Source organism: Branchiostoma lanceolatum, chromosome 3 (genome assembly GCF_035083965.1).
Source record: "Branchiostoma lanceolatum isolate klBraLanc5 chromosome 3, klBraLanc5.hap2, whole genome shotgun sequence".
In the NCBI taxonomy this organism is placed as follows: Eukaryota; Metazoa; Chordata; class Leptocardii; order Amphioxiformes; family Branchiostomatidae; genus Branchiostoma; species Branchiostoma lanceolatum.
Genome location: NC_089724.1, coordinates 9,845,479 through 9,868,658, shown reverse-complemented (window position 1 = coordinate 9,868,658; position 23,180 = coordinate 9,845,479). Strand labels below are relative to the sequence as shown.

At 41.3% G+C, this 23,180-nt stretch overlaps 1 protein-coding gene across 1 annotated transcript in view; it reads right to left on the bottom strand.

The window, feature by feature from the left end:
* LOC136429303 (gamma-aminobutyric acid receptor subunit beta-1-like) overlaps window positions 1-23,180 on the bottom strand; it is a 38,829-nt gene that overhangs the window by 14,626 nt on the left and 1,023 nt on the right. Inside the window, exons 2-4 of the mRNA XM_066419160.1 lie at window positions 21,304-21,686; window positions 10,834-10,907; window positions 6,709-6,776 (exon numbers count right to left, since the gene is read on the bottom strand). Of these exons, the coding sequence (XP_066275257.1) occupies window positions 6,709-6,776; window positions 10,834-10,907; window positions 21,304-21,392 (231 nt within the window). The 5' untranslated portion in view covers window positions 21,393-21,686. The remainder of the gene's footprint in view (window positions 1-6,708; window positions 6,777-10,833; window positions 10,908-21,303; window positions 21,687-23,180) is intronic.

Genomic DNA, 23,180 nt, shown 5'->3' with positions numbered 1-23,180 from the left:
GAGATATTGCAAGAATTCATTTCCGCTAAGAGAGGCCAACACCCGCGCTTGATGAAATACGTTTCAATTTGATTCACTCAATATTATTTCAGTGGTACTAGAAAATGCTCTCTTGGCGTTGTATCGTGTGTTTTGAGTGTGTGTGAAGAGAGAAGCAAGGCTTTGAAGCCTGTATAATATCCATAATTGATCCTAAGTAGAAAAAGTTCTATTCAGATGTCAGTAACGACCGCTAGTTGCCTCCGGGAAGGGACTTTCTGTGGTCACTTTTTTTGTCTGCTTTACCGGTGATATTTGAAATGATTCACTGTACTGTACGGTATCTTCTACGTGTATTCTTTGGTTGAATAATGTATGCATCACATTTCATCAATCAGTGACACTCCTTTCCGATGATAAGCATTGTGAACCACCTACGATGTCAAACGCTTGGAGCTGTAACGGTTCAGCAGCCAGAGTCTGGCAACATTCCCAGTGTAAAGTGTGTTGCCAACGAATGCATCAAGTATGAATTAGATCAATAGGACAGAATATGCTGACAAATGCACTTTTATTATTCCCTGGGGTTTGCAATAATTGTCCACGGAAGTTGAAACAATCCATACAGCGCTGCAATATGCCGGAAATTCCTAACAGGACGCATTCATCAGATGGAACAAGAGGAAATACTGGCAAATATTCTCCATGTGTTTCCACGGTGGAAGGAAATTGTTCGTTTAATCAAGCACACTGCACTCCTGAGACCAACTGTTGACAGCGACTGGCTCGGTTAGTGTTGCAAAAAAGGCTTATATCCTATGAATTTAAAAAGTCAGTTATTATCTCAGAGACGAGCCGCCATTATCGCTTCCTTATGGGACATTTGTACTTAAGGGATTGAAGAAAAACATTTTATGCGTTGGCACCTCTATAGGAAGTACAATAAAGAATTTTTATGTATATTTTTTCAATCTCTTGGTCCGTCGGTTGAATTCTTTTGAATGTTTAGATCTGCTTTGCACAGCCTTTGTACTCATTTTAATAGTGAATGCAAATTTTGCGGTTGGATTCTTTTCAATGTTTAGATCTACTTTGTATAGCGTTTTTACTCATTTTAATAATGAATGCAAAATTTGCTAAGCATCAGTGCATTCTACGTCAATGTAGAGATGCTTTTAGAGTTGTAATCTAATTAATTCCCCAATAATGCGATGACGAATGGGAGACCTTTAAGGAATAGACTGTTACTGAGTCACATAATCCTGACTCGCAATTGGTCGTAATCCCCGACTATGTCGCCAGGGAGTGCCGTCTCCAATTTCGGTACATGGAATAAAATTGTAATGCAGCTCATCAGTGGTGATAAAACGGTACATCAGATCGAATGATAGCGGAATTAGAGCTGGCCATTAACCTACAGGACTTCTGATGTTCCCTTCAGGTACAGGGGTAGTGGCTAATGCGTCATCATTATTTCCTACTGCACCTCAGTACTGACTGCGCCGCAGTGGATACGCCCTGGATGGGCTGAGAATGATGACAAATTGCAAAACTCTCCAAAACGGACATGTCCTGGGGAACCCTCGCCCTTACATTAAGTAAAAGGGATCCCAGAAAAGCTGAGGCAACGGTGTATAGACTAAGACAAATTCCTTGTCGATTTTTAGTCTCTAGGAAGATCCTTAAGAGTGTAAAACGATGTGGGTGTTAGAGAAAGCTGCCCTGCAGCCATGTTGATACCGTTTTCCCTGCTCATGGGGTTACGGAGGATGCCGCGCATTGAAAACTTATGAAAGAGTCGGCATGAAAGTCACCGAGAGATTGCCAAAGTCATCCTGTATGTCACAACTAAAGATATCCCGCTGTGAAAGGATCTTGCCTAACACACAAAGTGACTACAAATGATACAAACCTACTTGGCAACTTGTAAGTATCTGTGGCGGATTGGTCTGACTTGTGCAACTCATTGAGGGGAAATTGGCTTCACATTTTTGAAAGAAAGGAGCAGATAACATGAGGGGATCGGAAGCTGTTCGAAAGAAAGGAGCAGATAACTTCATAAGTCGTGCATTCATTCTACAGACCTGTAGGGAATACAAGTTGATAGATCCAATGAGCAAAGCTAACGGTGAAATAAGTCAGGGCTGTGAATAATGCTTGACAATACAAACTTTTCCGGGTACGTCTTTTATCTACATTTATTTACGGTTTTATGCGCTTGTACTCGTGCAATACGAGCTTGAGATTCCGATCGTTTACCTGCGGCAAACTTCCACTAAATCAAATGCAAATTCTAGATTTGAATAACGTCGAGCGTTTTCAGGTGTATGTTTTAAATCTGATAATCAGATACTGGAAAGTAAGAATGCGAGGTGATGACGTGTTGTAAAGGTGATACAAAGAAGGAACTTCGCTGCGAAGGAAAATGGCACGAAAATATACTTTTTTAAGATTGATGCCGTTGTTCTTGCTAAGTTAGGCGTACTAAAGTAATATGTTGATATTCCGTGATGTTTCTCCACTAGATTCACCGGGCAGACGAGTCAAACTACAGACCTTGTGAGCCAGTACAAACTGGCCGCTGATGACCTCGACCTTCTCATTCTACGCAGCGGCTTATCTGTCAAAATCGTCGTTAAATGTCACTCAATCAATCAATCAAGATGGTTTATTAATAAAAAGCTTGCAGCCAAAGACTGAATTGTGCATTTTGTACATTGCACCTGATTTTCACATACTACATTACACAAATCATTTAGACATTAAATTAGCAGTTAATTTCGTGGCATTCAGGAGTCTTAACAATGACGGCACTGGGCTATTCATATATCTGACTGTCCGGCAGACTGGTATAGTTAGTTCATTAGAGTTCCTGATTGACCGTCACGCGCTACATATCGGTTATCCCTGTAATCATAGTTTTCACATTTGATGAACTGACAGAGTGGCAACATAATGATTTCACCAATTAAACATTTCGACCTCTGCAGGTTGATTCAAGAGCCAATTAGTCAATTGGGATTTAACACAGTATCCCATTAGTCCAGAAACTACAACTATTGACCATTGCAACCAGCCGAGGCGATTCCGAACGAAGACATATAGTAAACTACAGCGTTTACGATGATTAGAATAACAAAGATACTAATGCCTACTTGAAGTATTTAGGATATTAAGTTAAAGGATGGCGCTCGCCATGAGATAACCACGCTGGACAGTTCTAGGTCAATTGGAACCCTGTAGAAAATTTACAACGGCGTTCTCTGTCATTTGGTCCTTACCTGCGTACACAATTTAGTTCATGATTTAACCGAAGTGCACCTACGTGGACGGTTTTAGGTGATGATTGCTATCATTTCTCATCCTTTCTGATCTTGACTTAATTGCTTAGTTTTACATCGATTCCGTCGATGCAGAGTACATATCTTTAATACTGCCAGTTCTGTGAATCGCTGTATTTGCAATGAACGGTACGGCCATGAGGCATTCCCTGAAAACGCGTCCGCAACCCAGCATCGCACAAGATGGAGAGACTTCCGCGATGTTTGATACGTTTTTGCTGGTCCAGTGATGAAATATCTACGTCAAGCAGGTGTTGTGCCATATGCATAACATACGTGACGAACGTACAAGCCCTACGGACATACTTTGTTCATACTTGAATTGTTTTCTCAGACGTTAACTCAAAGAGCAATCATCTTTATTCTGTTCTCATGCCCGTTGGTCATTCAAGCCCTCTAAACATGTGATCTGCATACATCGGGTACAGGTTAACAATAAATCAGACTTTCTGATCTTTGATCTCAAATAGAAGTTATTGAATATCAAACTGCCGGAGGACTAGGCCGATTTATGGGTATCGAATAACTTTAATGGCCAATTTATTAAGCATGCGGCACATTGTTTCAAACCGATACAACTTACATATTTTTCTTGGAACAGGTTCAGGTAGGTGTTGGGTCGACCCGTGCTCACCGCCTCCAATAGTTTCAGACAAACATAATCGCCAGCCAAAAATAGTCTGATGATATCTGACATGTCTTCTACTTTCGAGTACTTTTTTCCATCGGCTATATAAATCTTTACTGAACTTTTGTTCTGCTGTCTACCGTCTCTTCCCCAGTTGTGTCAATCTGGAGCATTCCTAATGGCATTTTCATTACGACTGGTTAACGTTGTCGTCTGCCATTAGCGACGATGTATATATATATATTTACTTATACCCCCATTCCATTTGGACGGCGCTCTCACCGCGCTCTCACGGCGACCTCATTTTGGCCAGATCGCCGTGAGAGCGCCGACAGCGCCATTGAGAGCGCCGACAGCGCGGCGAGAGCGCCGTGAGAGCGCCGACAGCGCGGCGAGAGCGCCATGCGCGCCGTCACCTCGACGATGGTTTTGAACATACTCAAAACCTTCGCCGTGAGAGCGCCGAGGATGGCGATCAAAAAACGAGCGCCGAGAGAGCGCCGAGAGAGCGCGGAGCGAGCGCGGTGAGCGCCGTGAGAGCGCGGTGAGCGCCGTGAGAGCGCCCAAGGTGGGACCAAAGGGCCGCAGCGAGCGCTCAAGGATCGCAGCGAGCGCTCTATGAGGATTGAATGGTCCTAACTGTAGTTCAAACAAATTTAATTCTTGAAGTGGTGTATCTTGAATTTCTGGGAATTTTGTGGTCAAATCATAGTTTTGCTTGTGGGTAATACAAATTGACGAATAACTACAAGTACTTGCTTCCATTCAAATTAAATTACCTCCAAGTTTTATTGTCAGTGATTCAAAATGTGTTTCAAAATTCTGTGATTTACGTTTCTATTATAGCGTAGAATGATGAAATATATTTATTGCAAACAGTTTACATGACAGACAACACAGAAAAAAACAAAACAAGTTTAACATACATATATTACTTAAGACACACACTGAACGACCGTGCAGCGACTAAAATTGAATCTGTTTTCCCCTTGATTTTATCATTAAAATATGATGCAAGAGGTACAGGTATGACTGAGAAGACAACAAAGCACACAAAACGTAACAAAAATTCGTTCTTTATCTCTGGAATTCGTTGAGTGATCTGTGAAATCTTTAAAAAGTTGCTGTCATTTGACATTTTGGTCGCGCTGAGAGCGCGCAAGGGTCGCCGTAGAGATTCCACTTGAGCACGTTTTCCAGGAGTTCGGCGATCTCACGGCGCTCTGGACCATTTTAGGTCGCCGTGAGAGCGCGATGAGAGCGCCGTCCAAGTGGAATGGGGGTCTTAATGCTATCTATACTGACGTAGTCGTTTGTTATCTCATTAAGTCCTTTAGCTGTAAAATGTTTTAACAACATGTTTGCTCACCCATTTTGCTAAGAGGTACTTACTTAGATAAGTAGTTTAAACAACATCACCATTTCACATAAAACCTGTCTGCTCTGGTTAACCATTTCGTGGTCATGGTGGTGTTCAGTTGTGGCTGCCTTTATGCTAATCTGATCTTTACTATAGAGCCTTCTGCCAGTTTGCCGATGGCACCTGCTTGCTCAGTTACTTTTCCAGATTCCCACTTTTCAGGTGTTGACGTATACTTCACTGCTATGAATGTCTGTTGCATTGCATTGTATAGAGTATCACCCATTTTCATCTTAAGTTTATAATTAGCATTAGAACAACGTGCGCCATAACCATGTTGATCAAAGCTGCGCTGTCTTTGACTTGTCAGGAGCTTAAGGGCACTTGTTTCTTTTTGGAATGGATTATAATGGATGGCAAATAATAGGTAACTTTCTTCTAGCTGACTTGAAATATGAGCATAGTCACACGTCTTGGTAATGAACATAAGCATATTTCCAGTACCATTGACTTAGCTCTAATTGTAATTCAGATTGTGGTATTGATTTACAATTTCAGCCTTATCGTACCGGAAGACAAAGTATTTGCAATTAGAGACTCTTGGGCAGTGGATGTGCGGATAATCAATTTCGGAGTATTAGCAAAGATTAAGATCATGAAAGGAAATTGGGTTAGTTTTATCAACTCCAAGCCGTAGTGAGTTAAAAATAAAAATTATCTGTAAGCAGATTTCCCTCAAATACAACAACTATCTCGCACTATAAAAAAGAACATGCCGGAAATGTGAAGCATAAACAATCTGCTGGTGTAACACCTGCAATGTATGGTTTAGAGGCGTAAGTACGACTGGCAAGAAGCAACGACCCATGCTTGCCTTAAAGGCGCCCAAAAATAGGATTTGAAAGTCAATTCATTTATTCATTACTATACATGATTACTTCAAACAACACTATCACAATGTATAACGACGTCCATGATGATGCAAAAATACGATGTTGTTGTGATGTGCACGTGAGAGCTCACTGAAAATCGTCGCTGGGGTTTTAGTAGGCTCGCGAAACTAAGGGGATCATCGTGCGAGGTTTTAGAATGCTCAAAGTATGAAGTTATTACGCTAAAAAGCTAAACAGTGTTAGTAAATGACACTACCATAAAGATTTCAATTTTTTTGTTATTTCCATTGCTGGGCCCTAATATTGCTTTGGGTCCCTTGTCGGGTCAGAAATCTTCACATTTCGCTTGTGGCTGCCTCTTTTTTTTTCGCCGAACGGATGTACTCGTTTTTACATTTTCTACATGGCCTATCTGTTCTCAATTGATGGAACCGTATATACTGGTCGGTCCGACTTGGAGACACTATTGGTGAGTACGGGATGTATCTATGACAAAGGTTTACTCACCATGTTGACCTCGGAGATCTGGTCGATGCTGGAAATGGTCATGCTCATGTTGACTTCGACTGCATTACCTGAGAGGCAAGATGGATATTAATCGATCAGTAGCATTCAAGTGCCGATGCTTTCAATGTACTTTTACCATGTCCAGATTCCATATCTATTCACCTAGGCCAATACATTCATAACGCTATGCAAAAAAGAAATCGTACTATTCCTTCATGCGATTTGACGAATGTAAAGTAGCCTAGAAATACGCAAAATGATATCTAGAATAGTTCCGTTTAGTTATTAATGTAGGTTTTATTACAGTAGTGATTAGAATTGTTGAAAAATAGACCTAGATTGTAAATTATGCTTGTATTGTAAATCATGATTGTATATCTGCACATTACCATACATCGTCACCGATGCAATTGTTGAGCAATAAAATCATTCATTCATTATTCAAGGAACCCCTTCGCTATTGTTGACTTAGAATACTAGCAAAGTTGAAAAACACGGTGGTGATCATAACCCAAATACATATATGATCTCTGATAACATCAGCGTTTTCATCTTTATTTCCTGATTCCTTAGGACAGTATATTTTTGTAATAGTAGGTTTCACACGTGAAGTGATTTATTCAATAGTTGTAATGTAGTATATTTGTATCTCCTAGAATTTACTCAAACGAAATGCTTATTGTAAGTCTCCAGGATTCTTGTGCCAGAGATGGTGTTCACTATGGGTAATTTAGCATCCAGCTCACGTACAGCAAAAAGTTATGCTGACGTACTTTTAGGCAGTTATTTACGTGCTGAACGTAACAATGACCTACCACAGTGTGTGTTCATCACACTCCGCTTTCAGACATTTGTATTGACTCTCACAATGAGTTACTTTCATCCGTAATACGACTTCCTGATTTACTGAAAGATATGGCACGGTGAAATAAACAACTGGGCGGTGGATCGATATATACCTCGCGATGCTTATCTCATTTTGAATAGTTGAATAGTATGAAGGATTGTCAGCCTACGCTTAAAAAGGTTCAAGGCTATCTATATCTTAAGGACCAACAGTATGTATTGCCTCTATCTATGAATGTATCGTTTCTCTGCTATTGTCACTTACAAAGAACTGGTGGGATTCACCTAGACGTTTCTGTGAATGATAAATGACAGCGTCTGTACCATAACATCCGTAGGCTAGTATTTACATGATTCCACAGTACATCAATGACTGACTCTGGATCAACCTAACCCAGAAAGACAAAGCTGCGGAAAAGATAATCGGCAAGATGTATGACTGTTATATTGTGTTGGGATCACTTTTACTGTGCTGCCATGTCAGTTATGTACTTTTCTTGAGGCTGTAAGGAATATTGCACCGAAAGACGTGTTTTGCGAGATATACACGAACACTGGATCCTTCAAGAATGATCTGACGGTAGAAGACAAAGTGATGGAATTGTCTTCTTCCAATACCTACACTCGTTGATTTCAATAAGAGACAAAAGCCTAGAATGAAAACATTTTCTTATCACTCTGAAGAAAAAAAATGAGAAGCTTCAAGAAATGGCAAAAATGATCTTTTCTAGCAAAAAACGTATTTTTGCTACAATAGATAATTTTCCTATCATCTTTGCATATTTTTCTCCTCAACGAGGTTGATCTCTGCTTAAATTCATGGTTCATGAAGAGACAAAAGCCCAACAACACAGTATGTCTTATTTCTAATTATTGATTACAGAAAGTGTAAATTGATAAATTCTAAAATCTCGGGAAGCAACATTAGCATACACGGTAGAAGGTGGCAATGTGTTCGTGACACTCCAGATCGTTAATGTGACGAGAGTACTTCTTGAATGAACATATATCTCACATGTCCCCTTAATGGTTTTAAGATCTCCAAACAGATTCCTAATGGACCTGATATATCCGAGATGCTTTCAAGGAGCATCAAAGATCTCTCTTATCAAAAGCACATGAATCTGTTTTTGATACATGTGATGATCATTCACCGTGTAATGAAATGAACTTCGGGGTGATGCTTAGTGCGCAAAAGAGTAGCCTCCTGTGCAGGCTTCCTATAACGGCGGCATATATATTGGGGGGGGGGAGTATCTAATGTCTCTAATGCCGCCGTTATAGGAAGCCTGCACAGGAGGCTAGCAAAAGAGTGAGAAGTAGTTAATTGTATCTCCATACAAGTAAGGTCAAGTATGTTTTTGCATACACGACATTACTGGATATAAGGGAAAGGGCTACTGGTTTGTCTAAGCAATTTGTTTCAGTTATGACAAAATATTCGTGACAGAATACGCCATAGATGTTCAACAAACATTGACATATTCTAAGCAAAGTGATATCTATATGATAATTTGATTGATAAACCATTACTATGACTATGACTTAAAACATGGTCCTTAACAGTTGAGAGTTTAGGTGTCACTGTGATCTGTTAGGATGTCCAATCTGGTTATCACTTTGTAATGTTTGAATCTGATTTTCTTTGGTGGTAAATAGTCGCATGTAACAGTAACACATCGCTTTTGCCCTCGGTGTGCTCGGAGTTGTTTTGGCCAGCTTTGAGACTTTTGTCGAGAAGCTTTAGAATTTGTTCGCGTTTACAAGATCTGATCATACACCTGACTTATTCAATTTCCTTGCTGCTATGTAACGTATGAGCGCAATGTTATCTTGTTTGGATCAAACAATTACTCAACCACAGGCTACGAAAACAACTTGTCAGACCAGATATCTTTTACAGTAGTGAAGGCTTTTATCGTTGTAAATTTTGAAAAGGTAGGTTTGATTGCATCGACTGCTATAGACTTACGAGATTCGTGTTCTAAAGGCCACGTCCAACTTGATTTACTCTCCGAACTCTACAACTAGGGAAGGTCTCTTTCGGATCACTGGAAGTCCTTTCAAATGGTAAAGAAATGCAATTTGTATTCCTTTCGGATGCGTACGAGTTTGCTTGACAGTGCGTGTACCCGCTAGGTACATGACCCATGTGTTACGAAAATTCCACATCGCCGTAAGATCTTCAACTGCGTCGGTCGGCCTTGACAACAATGAACTTTGACGTTACTACAAGTAGCCTATTATATAGCTACTTTATATCTTAAACACTGATATGAATAATGTAATGGCGGTACATACAATAGTTAGGGCTGCAGACCTTCAAAACACTATGATGAGAAGACAAACCCATGAATCTGAGTTGAGAATAGGAATGCGTTGGGGGAGGGGGGCAATGGGTATCCGGAGGAGTTATGATTTTGGAGCAGGATGATGCAGAAAGGGTAGCATGATTTGTTAGGGAGTCAAGAGTTAGTCATAAGTTCCGCAGGTGGTCACTTTGTGTAAGCTGGCACATTGACAGGATAACAGCCACGGAAAGGGTAACATGCTACACAATAGGGAGCTCCAGCGACACACAAGTGATAGTTTTGTGAACTCTGAGGTGTGGCTGAACTGCTACCACATCTTAAAGTCTTTGCACTTCCAATGTTACAAATCAGAAGTTTATGTATAAATCGTCTGTCATTGCCATCATCGTTTGTACCAAGAAAATGATCGTTGAAAATTAACTACATTGCAAAAGATCCAAATGTAATTCGCCTTTCAATAGACTGTAGCCCACACAACCCATGGTTTTATTTCTCTTCGACGATCATTTAGACCCCCAGGATTTGACAGCGGCAGATATGTAAAGTAATGTCTTCTGCAAAAGTGTGTTATTTGTCCCTTCTTGTGGTGGGGTCATCGACGTCAAGGCAAATTTATCAGCATCTTAGTTCCAGCTGCGTTGTGTTGCTGATTTATTGTCGAAGAGACGCACGCTGGCTTTTGGAATGAAATAGAAAGTATAATTGAGTTTTTTCTTCGTTATCTTCTGCATGCAGTGATTTTTGTGTGTTGACGAGGCTACTACTGGGCGTACTACTGCAAGTATTTAAGACCGTCACATTGGCCCGATCTTCTTTATTATGTCATTTACACACAAGAGGTACTCATATTACTTTATCATCAACAGATGGGGTCTCCTTCCGTGTCGTAAGGGATATGGCAATATGATAATCTGCTATTCATTTCACAGTATGATATAGGTATACGTAGTAGTATCTCTCAACTCACTGTCGAACGATGGCCGTAAGAAGCGGTCATATCCCCGACTGGAGAGAAGGGAATCCAGAGTCTGCGCCCGGCAACTGCAAGGAAGAGAGAAATTTCTATTGAATATTTGCGGCACTTTTGTACAGTTACTTAGTTCAACAGGTGACAAGTTATATTCCAAGATACGCATACCCAACTTGCTATCCAATACATTGTACTGGGTACGATTGTCGTGCGATAAAGTTCTTCTTCTAAATCATTACAGAAGATCTGTTATGCCAAGCGCAAAACGAGGCGTAACTCTTTCATGTCCTCTACCTCTGTCATCGTGATTATTTATTGCCAAATACTTTTGAAAATACAGCTGTATATTCGGAAAACAAAAATACGACAAAAAATGTGTCAAACGAATCAAAATGCCGCCATGCATGTTTTGAGCAGTTATTTTCAGTGGTTTAGTCCTCATGGCAACAGTTCACACAGTGACATTAAAGATGACATTTCACTTAATCCTACGTGGATTCTCACACTTGAAACCTAGATTAAGTAGGACTAACAAGTTACCATAGAGATAACTAGAGCATTCAACTTGAAGGACAGAGCGGTCATGGAAAAGGCTACGACCGGGATGATGAATCTACCTCTGGCAATGGCACGACAATCGACCAATGGAGGCGCTGAACGAAATATGTAGGCGTTATTGATACGTTTGCATACATATTGAAGTTGTTTCCAACACGACCGATGAATTTGAAATGTAGCCCATAAAAGATCATTATCTTTAACGATATATGATGTTTCCCTAATACATTATTTCTTTGGTGGCTCCCATTCATTACTTTTAGGTCCGATATTGATGTATTTATAAGCGACATACGGAATAAAAGCGTTTGGTTTTGGTATCAGTAGTTTTAACCTGTTTGAAAGTGAATGGAACTTCGCTGTCGACTTCCACAACTAGACACAATTGTTTAATTGTATTACATGGCGGAAGGACATAACGAGCAATCGTTCGTCCCAAACACGTCCATAACCTCCTAAGTCCAGTCAGACGTAAATGACATTGCGGGACCTGACATTGCCTCCACAATTGCCAGCTTGTGCAGAGTTGGCAGACCGCCCATCTAAGGTCTGCACGATCGGGACGATAAAGACGTCGCCTGTAGAAGAAATTATTGTCCTCACGTTGTCTCCCGTGGCCAAATTAGTGAGAGTTAGACGACCTAACAGGCCCTTGACACTACTTATGTCAAGGTCTTCAAAGAGTACGACCAGTACACCGCCGCATCGCTAACTACGAATTTAAGATTCTAGTGTTCAAACCGTTTCTGCTCACCTCCGATGAGCTTTCAGAATACCCCGAGTGGGTCTCACAGTTCAGATAAAACAGAGGAGGCTATTCAGAGATCATTATCAGGCAGACAGCGTACCAGAGGAATATTATTCACTGCTCACATCCCTTGTAATCACCAGGCAAGCCGAACTCTCCACTGACATAGTCGTCTTGGGGGTTATTGCTAAATTGAATAGGCTTTTTTCTGTTGATGGTCCTCTTTGAACTTCAAAGACGTGGCTAGGGAAGGGCATTACTATACTGTGCTGTAATAGGTGTTCATAAACAGTTCGTAAAGTGTGTTCTTACAGCAGGGCTCGATGTTTTAACTTTGTGTTGTCGCTAGATGGTCAACACATTGCCAGTATAATTTCTAATATTTTTTTGACTGGTACTTCCACAAGATATCATTACGTCCCCTTTCTGAGTTTCATTCCCCATGATATACTTAACTGTACATACGACAACCAGATGAAACTTGCGTTGTTAAGCATAGACATGCTGACAAAGACAATACACAAGGCAACTACAGATCAAAATTTACAACATCACGTTCGAAGATGCGTATGAAGACACTAGGATCTGACAGCCCAATCATCGGCAGAAACTAAAGCCATATTCGCAATTATAGAAAATACCCCAAGGAGCCGTCTAACTGCGTTCCTCGATTCTCTACAATCTGTAACAATAACGAGACTGTGTCTGGTGCTTTCGTAGTAACTGTAACATTTATCTAGTAGGTCTGCGCGGCCAAGGGTTAATAGACCCGTAACCGGCTGAGGATTAGTGGAGCTCATAAATACTGCATGAGCGTAAGCTTCTGCAGAACAGACGGACAGGAAGAACTTGTCTGTATTGTCAGTGCATTGATTTTTCCCCCTTTTCTTCACGCTGACTTGGATCAACTCCAGCACAGCGTTCCGAGCTTGCTGTGCAGAACCTTGGAACATGTTCAGAGCAGCTTTACCAACTACACAGGGACGCTACTATGGATCAATTTGCTACAGACATCGTTATGACTGTTTCATCGTTTGCTATTATACATATCAAAGCTACTGCTTCTTTGTTTTTAGAATGTCATCATCGATTCGAAGGACTTACCATGTCGTCAAACAGGGAAACTCAAACCAAATGCCACTAAGGTGGTGATTGCAGACTCTCAATCGTAAAAGGGCATGAAATTATTGCAGTTGTGAAGATAACCACTGTCTTCTATGCCAAGTTATACACTTCACGTTGGTTTAACATCGCAATAGAATTGATCGCATCATTGCATCGCATTTCTACAAAAAACAGAAAAGTTTCGTGACGTCTCTGTCAGATATATGTGATGGCTACGAATGATGACATTCACTGAAAAGATCCCTGATAGGGTTGTTATGCATACACACCAGAGGATGCTAGTACCATCCGCCATTCTAGCGATTTGACAAAAGATAACTAGGTTTCAGGGAAATGGGTTTGGTGCCACGCAGAATACTGGGTCAGACAATCGCTGGTTTCAGTGGATCCATTACAACAAATTAAATTTGGTCTAGGTCGCTGCCATTGCAACATAACAGGATATTATTCTCATGCAGTTCTAATAATTTCTGACATTACCTACGATGTTCATTGGTACAGAGCGTGCTATGTATCGTACAGTTCAACGTGTTATCAGGTTTGTGGGTTATAATGTTTAGTATGCCTGTCGAGAACCACTAACATCGCTATCACAGTTCTTCTCATAACTATTGGCCAGCCAACATTTACTCATACTGTTCGGGATATGTTGCATAGCTGATTTTTAGAACTAAAGCGGCAAAACACAATTTTTAAAAAGTGAGCAGCCACGGAATCTGCCGTACCAGTCATTTCAGAGTTTTAATATCAATGCGAAGTGCTTGGATTATTTTCAAATATGCAGGGCAAAAAATCGTCAGTTCGGAAACAGTATTTTGAGCCTGTTTGTGTTTAAATCTGACCATACGCTGTAGACGTCTTTGTTTTGTAAACCACTTTACATTTCAGATTTAGCAGATACCTTGCAACTGGCAACACAAGAGATACCTGATGGTTATTTTGCGTCAATCCCAGAGAATACATTCTAGACGGCCGCGAAACTGCGATAAGCCAGATAAGGAACTTAATAAAGAGCACAGTGAGATTACTGAAGCCTATCGAAACGTGCTGATATGAGCTGTGCGGAAGCTCCCTTCGGGGGACTCTGGAGTAAGTGATCCTTTGCGATGCATTTTGCATTTCTAATCTTTTTTCCGCATTGGTTTAGTAGTGAGCAATTTGGTTGGCCGGTTTTCTTGTTGACTCGTCTTCAAACTGCCATTACTCCTGTGCATTGCCATTGGCAACTACAACGAGAGCTTCGGTTCTTTTTCTTTACATCACTTACAGATAAAGAACAAAGTCGGTTCAGCTCACTGCATTACTCAGTTCAGTCAGCGACTTATAGTCTTCAAGGCAGCTGATCAGTCTCCGTGCATTGTCGCTATCAAGATGCACAGGCGCCATTATTCTCATTCCCTCTTTCACTTGCTTTTTTCTCTCTTTCTCACTCCCCCTCTCTCTCCCCCTCTCTCTCTCTCACTCACTCACTCACTCACTCTTTCTTTCTCAGTCTTTTTTCTTCCTCTCTCACTCCTTCTCTCTCACACAGTCTCTCTCTCTCATCACATTTTGGGCAAAAGAATGCTAACAGGTGTAGAGACGCTACCATTGCAAATTTCCAAGCTCTTAAGTTTTTAAATTTCAAATTGCTTTAATTAGAATTCTCTTTGCTGTTATCTTGCCAGTTGGACTGTGAGTGAAATGCTTGATTTTGAAGTAGCATATTTCCACATTTGCAACGAATGGAATCCGGAAAGACGGTGGCCATAGCTTTATTTCTTTTCTAGCCCTTGTTTGTTCTCTGCTTTGTGTGTGGGATCACATGGTACAATCACAGGACGTAGAATGTATTTGTACAGATATGATTACGCAAAAATTAGGCACTGCTTCATTAACTCATAGTTTCCACAAGGAACTCGTCAACTAATTCAATTGCATCAGGAGCGTATATGTAGGGGGCCATTATACACGAATACGCTGTCCTTGGTCAAAGCTTCACCTCTAGTATCGTTCCACCCCCGTGTGTCTCTCACAAACTACACGGGTTCGCAAATTGATTTTCCCCAAGCTATAGCTAGATGTGAGATAGAGACAAAACCCTGGGATAGAGAAGTGACCCCAGCGTACATGGAGAAAAGCCTCTGTCGCACTAAAATCAATTATCTTAAACTCCGCCGGAAGGCACCGCCGGCAGTGAGTATAATCGGCTGCTGATAACGGTTATGGCCCGGCGAATGTTACGTGGGTGTTCATGAATCTACTTAGTCGTTTGCAACTCTGCTTAGGACAAAAGTTTAAAAGCTAGTTTAGAACAAAGATATGGTATTCATACATAATGTTGATAATCCTCGTTTTCTACGACTAACAAATGATATGTTTCATATGCTATTTAATGAATTTAAACAAACCATTGATTATGGACCATATCTGCTCTTACATATTTACCATTAGGAAGAAGCGAGAAGTAGTAGAATCCATGTAGTTTATACTTCCTGTAGTAATTTGACAATGTATAGATGTATCTGTTTAGTATTCTTTTGTTGTGACCTGCACTTAACCCACTGGGTATATGTGTACAATAAAGGTCTTCATTCATTTATTCATTAAAGTCAATCGAACAACAAAACAACGCAAATACCGATCACAATGTTCGGTAGCAATGTTGGAAACGGTGCTCATTTGCATTAGATTGTATTTGGTTTCTTTTGTACTGAGGTATATCAATTTTTTCACAATTTGCACTAGCATTCTACCGTAACCTGTGCTCTGTGTGGTACTCCGAGTATCATCAGCAAGCTTGGCGCATCACACACAAAAACACAAAGTGGTTGCAGTAAAAGGTGGAGGTCTCCCAAATCGACGAGCAAGCTAATGGAACCTACAGGTAATAACGTTACTGCTAGTTACCGCTACACAAGGACGGCATTGAAGTGGCCAAAGCCTGGCTTAGATCACTTGCCGCAGGACACCCGGCATGAGTTATGGTCCGTCAGTGTGACCGACATGCATTATTCGCCTCGATGCCCCACCGTACTTACATGGGAGGGAAGAGGGCAGGATAGATTCGGCGACTGTCAGCTGTCTCACGCCTACGAACCATTCAGAATCGACCAGGCCTGCCGGAGCAGCGGAGTAATGGTCTCAATTATGCGGGATGTCTGAATATGATTTACTCGTACATCAGTGACTAAATGGGGTGCGGGAGACAGTCCTGATAACTGTAAATTCATTCAAGTTCAAGTGGTTTTTATTTCGCGGTAGGCAGAAAATGGAGTGTTCGCGGTGGTTTAAAGTTCGCGTTTGAAACAATAGTAGCGCTACAGTCATAGGTGGGCAAAAATTTTCGCGGTGGTTTTAAGTTCGCGCTGAAAGTTCACCGCGAACATGTCTGTATTTACAGTATCAAAAAGTGAAGCATCCTTGGTAGAATCTGTTTTACTGCATGTGTGCTTCACAGGGTCTCAGGAAGATTGTGTAAATTGTACCTCAGCTCAGGGGATACAGTCTTTTTGATGCATCATGCTGAAAATTGACGAAAAATGTATCGTACAACAAAATTATTCCAACGTGCTTTCTATCTAAAAAGTCAATTTTTCAAGAACGCCTCTTTGCGTGGATGGAATTATTGATATCTAATGTTTCAGCAAGCAGGCGTTTTGCTACCTCACATTGTGTAAGTTTCCTGTATTTTGCATTTCGTATTTGAAAACTTCAACGTAACATTCTTTACATCACTAAACTCACAAACATTCACACGAAAGGTTAAAAATGTTGAGCTTTTTTGCGCAAAACTTTTTAATGTGTCTGCAGACATGCTGCTTTTACGTAGTTTCGAAGTTAACTGACGCCTCTGCGTAGTTACCTGGCATAATAACACAGTCACAGTAAGGATTGAGGATAATCACCCAGAGGGCTGCTACTTTACTACCACGTAAGCTCGGCTGTAGGGTGCAATATGCACAAAAACGCATTAGTGGGTGGACTAAACGAACATACTGTTAGCATTGACGTAGGATGATTGTAAAGCGTACGTCTTTCTTCTCCGAACGTTAAATCACTAAGGAGATTAACAATCAGGGACAGTTCATAAAAGGAAATGCAATTCATTTCCTACCGTACAATTCATTGCTCGTTCGAGATGTGGAGATAAACCGAGCGTTTGAAATATTACTATGTACAGGAAAATGGTAATCAGTAACATCTAGAAATGCAATTCCAAAGAGTTAAGAAATATCAATCATTTTCATTCAAGGACAAGCACCTGGCGTCTACCGTACGTCAACGATCAAATGAATTTTTTATTGCCGCTCGGAATATCTATAAATGCTGTGGAACCATAACTACTTTATATTCCTTTCCAAAATTTAGGGGGAAAAGGCCAATATCGTAACTGTCGCTCATTGAATTCAGGAGAGAAATCAGTATCGCACACACATGGGAATGGAAGGCTGCTTTACCATGTGTGATTTTATATGAAGGCTTCGGTCTGGAATCTTAACAACAATTCGACGGAATCCACGTTGCTGTATTAAGAAGTTAACAGTACCTTTGTACATTGTTCATGTCTTTCACCAATAAAGATACGTAGGAAACCAGAAAGGGACTACACATCTTCACTATCAAGTCATACTGATAAACCTACCGAGATTTTAGAATTAATTCGAAGTTCATGAAGTCTTGTCGAAAACCATGGGTCTGGGTGTAACTTCGTATTTACTATTATGATCTTCCACTGACCTCATATAGTATGTCATCAATCATGCAGGCGGGTTTTTATTATCTTTCTAACCATGGAAACGATAGGAATATAAGGTACCATATCATGTCCTTGCCAGTACAACAGTGTAACAGGTATCAACTCCATTCATCATACACGTCTTTGTGGTAAAAGGTGTGACGAGCTCTACGTCACGCCAAGGCATCCTATCTTCTCCGAAATATTAATAACTCGCTCCATTGTTCCCAATCGTTTACAATTAGTACTTTTCGGCCTTTTAACACGCTATATGGTATTATTACCACTAATGACTTCTCTGATTGATGTAGACTTTTCAATACCTGTAGGCAGCAATTAACGATATACGGAAACATTGTAAAAAGGCTCAATGCCAATTTATCACGGGTAATTTGCAACATCAATGTGCGAATAAGATAAGAATCATGGAACAGTTGTTACAATTAGAATCACTCCATGGGTCCTGCAGCGAAATCTTTATGTGTGCGAATAAGATAAGAATCATGGAACAGTTGTTACAATTAGAATCACTCCATGGGTCCTGCAGCGAAATCTTTATGTGCAAAATGTAATATTGGAGTTTGTTGGAAAAAATACCGTCTAAACTTTTATCATACGGAGAGTTAGCATATCATGTTACAGTTGAAGCGAGTGTTGCACTGATGGCAGTAGCTTGAGATGGTAGGACGATAATCATGGTCGGCAATTCTTAGTGTGGCGCTGAACAAAGGAATGACATTTGGGAAACTACAGCAGGTGCAAAGAGACCACATTCACGACCTTTCCCCGACCTTGCCCCTGACCACTAGCCAACCAAGGTTGGCGGTAGGTTGGGAGCAGTCTGACCAGTTTTAGGCCACTCCTATCTTTCAGCGACAACCATGTCCTAACCATTTTTCAACCGGTAAATGACTTACTCCCGACCGATCCCCGATTGCTTTCTAATCTACTCCCAACCATCCTGACTGCTTGCCGCAGATTGTCAAGTCCGCTATGACTGATTCCCAACCTATTGCCAACCCTCTCACGGATTAAAATGGGCGCAACCATCAATTTCAAAATGGTCATTTTCGTCTTTGATCAAAATGATCCATACTTTTATGTTGTTAACATCACCGAGAGATCAAAGTGGGGTCACTGTTAGCTTGCCTTCAATCCAGCTTCTAATGCTCTTTTGTAGTTTTGATTGTGTGCCGGTCGTGTGAAGTTCGGAGGAGGTTGGCTCACGTTCTGGTAGTAGTCACCTTGCTTGGGAATGAGTTAGCAGAGATTTTTCTGGGTAGGTCGAGAACTAGTTCGGGGTAATTCAGCAGTGGTCGGTGTGTTTGACTCCCAGCCACGCCATAACCACCAGCCAACCCATTCCAGACCTCCCGTCTACAGCCGAATGTTTAAACATTCTAAAACATTCGCCTGGCACAGCTGATTAGTAGCCAACCTCACCGACAACCTGCCAACCACAGCCGACCTTATAGGTTGGGAGTGGTCAGGAGGACATAGTTGGCTATGTGTAACTGGGGCTTAAAGTGAAAGTGAATGTGGGTCTATGATACACAATGTTTATGAGTAAATGCTTTTTTTTTGCGTATGTGTGCGTTTTTGGTTGGGTTGACTTTTCATCACCCGTATTTCAGGCTGCAAAAATCATTCAAAACTAAATATGAATGTGTCAATATACTGCTCCGAGAAATCTTACGAGTCCTGGATTGGAGAGCCTGACCAGGGCACGGCCCCACTTTTATCGGATGCCATTTATATTCATCCCAGGTGACCACTTCAAGACCGGATAAGTCGCGCTGCTGATCGGAGTTGAATCATGCTTCACCGGGATTTGGACTAATGTCATTTGCATTGAGTATACTGGAGTAGAGAAGAGATGCAACATGTACCGGAATGTAAATCACTTCGCTTAAGCACATTCTGCATGACGAGATGTCCACAGCTAGAACATTGAAATGCAGTAAAGTGTAGGACTCCTCACCTCCATCCTCTTCACGTTCTTGTACTTCTTCTCAACGTATTTAACTCACTCTCCAAACAGAGGTTGTTGGAGAAAATTCTGACCTCCTTATCATATGCCCCGTTTTTACTGCTTGGAGAAATTACATATACCTGTCAATATGGAACTAACGAGTAATGATTAGGAGCGTCGTATTTGTCCGCGTCCAAGTAAAAACTTAGTAGTAGCCATATTTCTTTTGTAACGCGCTTTCAAATTGACTCTTTGCCAACTAAAGTGCCTCATAAGTTTGGCATTGGTGATTTAATGTATAGACTATTTAGCTTGCTATGTCTGAGGAATTCTAAAGAGCAGTCGAGTTATCATGTTTAAAGGACCGTATGCGTATGCTGTGCTTTACGTGTTTAAGGATGGGGATTATCAATTATATTGTGATTGTAGGTGAATATGACAATGAGAAAGATTTCAGACGAAATGCGATACAAAATGCCCTCTATACTCAGTCCCAGTCCGAAAACTTGCACCTTTCCTTTAAAATAACTTTGTAAATTTAGTGCCATACGTCCCAACCCCGCAAAAAGCAAATGTATATGCGCACAGTCCGATTATTTTTTCAGCATCAGCACCGGGATTTATAGCTTTTGATAAACAGCGGACTAGCTAGTTCCATGTGCCTTTGAAACCTGACGGTTTTCTAATGCTTCCAGAACATATGTTTCAGACTCATGAGGGATACTGCTATGGTTGGTAGGATATAATTGAATTGTCACCACTGCGTGCGCAAAGCCGTCAACAAGATCATAGCAGACAGATAGGTTGATACACTACATCAAGCTGTCTAATCCGGTTGCTTTGTCATTTTTCAGTCCCATGACAACATCACTAAAAGTGTGAGGCACGATGCAGCAGATGTTATTCAACCGGAGGTGAGGCTGAGTTCACCGATAACGGGAGGTACATCCTTTTTAGCAGTGTATGGTCCGTCAAAGACAACCATGTTGTCATTGCTTACGTTAAGAAAAGCCGTTAATGACCAGGAACAGTTCATGTTGAGAACATCTGCCAGGCTAACACCTTGGTAAACACCAAGGCTATTAGCATAAATGCAGTCCTTCCTTTAAGCTTCTGATACTGCGCCCTTAGTTCTAGATCTGTTATCTTGTATATCCACCTTGCAACGAACCAAAGACATTGCAGCGTCTTGTTGACTCTACTGATATTTCTTTGAAGCCAATACAAAACCATGTCTATATCTTCCCTCTTCGTCTTCAACGCTAAGCGCATCGAATGGCTGAAGGAAACATCTAAGCATACAACCAGAACATTCCAGAGGATCGGTAAGAACAAAATGCGACTCACCGTATGTCGATGCTCATGGCGAGGAGGAGGAACAGCAGTCCGCCTGCCTTGGGCATGGCCATCCTCACGCCACAACACACAGTAGTCATGATTTCCCCTTAGCTCTGCTGCGATTGCCAGCCGGGGAAATCTGCAGATCTCAGACTCTTGTCGATGGAGAGCAGGCGCGTCTGATCAGACCACCATCAGCATCACTCTTCCACTGACCGATCACACCTCCGACAGGAGGGAGTGACGTCACGGGGGCAGTAGGTGGTTTTGTGTGAGATACCTAACGATGGTCGGAGTTAAGTGGTGTGGGGGAGATTGCAATGTGACAGCGCCACCGACAACTGATCAGTCAATCAGTCTACCTTCCCGCGACTTCTTATCGCTGGCCTCACCTGGAACATGAGAGGAGTCGAAAGCTTACAATGGAGAACAACATTAAGTAGCGGCTTTCCACACAAGCCAGAATGTCATTGAAACTCATTTTATGTTTACGATGCATGTTTTTCAGTGTGACTATCGGGAACTAAGTTCAAACACCTCGTTGTATCCGAAATACATACAACTATCAATAGATACAATTAACAATAAGATACATACAACAATCAATAGATACAACTTACAATGAAATACAACCATTTTCCCGCTGAGGTAACATTCTAGTTACCTGCCTGTTATGGCCAAATGAAGGAGCGCCTGATCTGAGTAACAGCTGATTTGAGAAGGTATAGAACAAAGAAGAGAAGGGATTGCTGAAGAGAGATCAATAGAGATACACTTCGATTGATGATTGATGCCGAGAACTACGCGCAAATCTTACACCATCCCTCGCCGCAGGTACCGAAACACCATTTCTATTAGTAACTGGTGATGCGGATGAGAATCCCGTGAGATTGCTGCAGATTCTCAAGCTTCCATGCTCACTCCAACTATCCTTACCATTTAATTCAACTCTCATTACGAGGCTTTGGACAATGTGACCAAGGCCGCATTCAGCGTCCTAGATGACACTCAAATGTATCAAATTCTAAGTAATACCCGAGAGGACGTATGTACAGCTCTGTTACCATAGTTACCAGCTCAGTGCAGATTTGAGAGGAAAATGTCTATATGCTTTGCAACAAAGGTGCGTCTTACGTGGGATACATGCCGGAGCTCATATGGTGTTGAAGAACTTCGACGCACTGCGCTGCATTGAGCATTGAGCGGTATGTCGTAAAACATCTTCCATGGATGCTGTCTATTCAATGCACTGTCACTATCTATACATGATATAACCACCAATTTCCTACGTGGGTCTAATATGGTAATATATAACTGTCTTCAAGACATTAAAAATCACACAAAAAGAGCTCAGTTTGTCAACCAAGCAATGTGCATGCATGAAAGTGAGATACGTACGGAATATTCAGTGAGGGCAATATTTGTGACTGTGACAAAAAAGGAATCATGGAACATCATCCGTAACCGTCATGGTGAGGTGTTTGCTGGTACATGGCATTTATCGTTGATTCTCCTCCGTATGGAGAACAGTTTGAAACCGCAGAAATAGGCTGATACCGAGTGGTGTGGTGGTTATGGGTATGCAACCTCTGCTAGCTAGGAGAGCAAGTTGTTTTGTACTGATAAAAAAGCTGTGAAAATCGGCTACACTATTGCCGACTTGTGTGAATAACAGCGTAAATCTCATGGATTAACAGGTCTACATAAAGGCGGACATGCTATAGCTTGGTAGACCGGTGTATTTTAAAACAACCATGCTGGCAATCCTTGGCTGAATCCTACACAAAATGCCTGATATTTGTTTTTAAATGTCTACGATTCGTCTGATAACCAACAGCTTTGTGGTGTGGAAAATGCATTTGTCGCGGGAGGTCACTAATGGACTG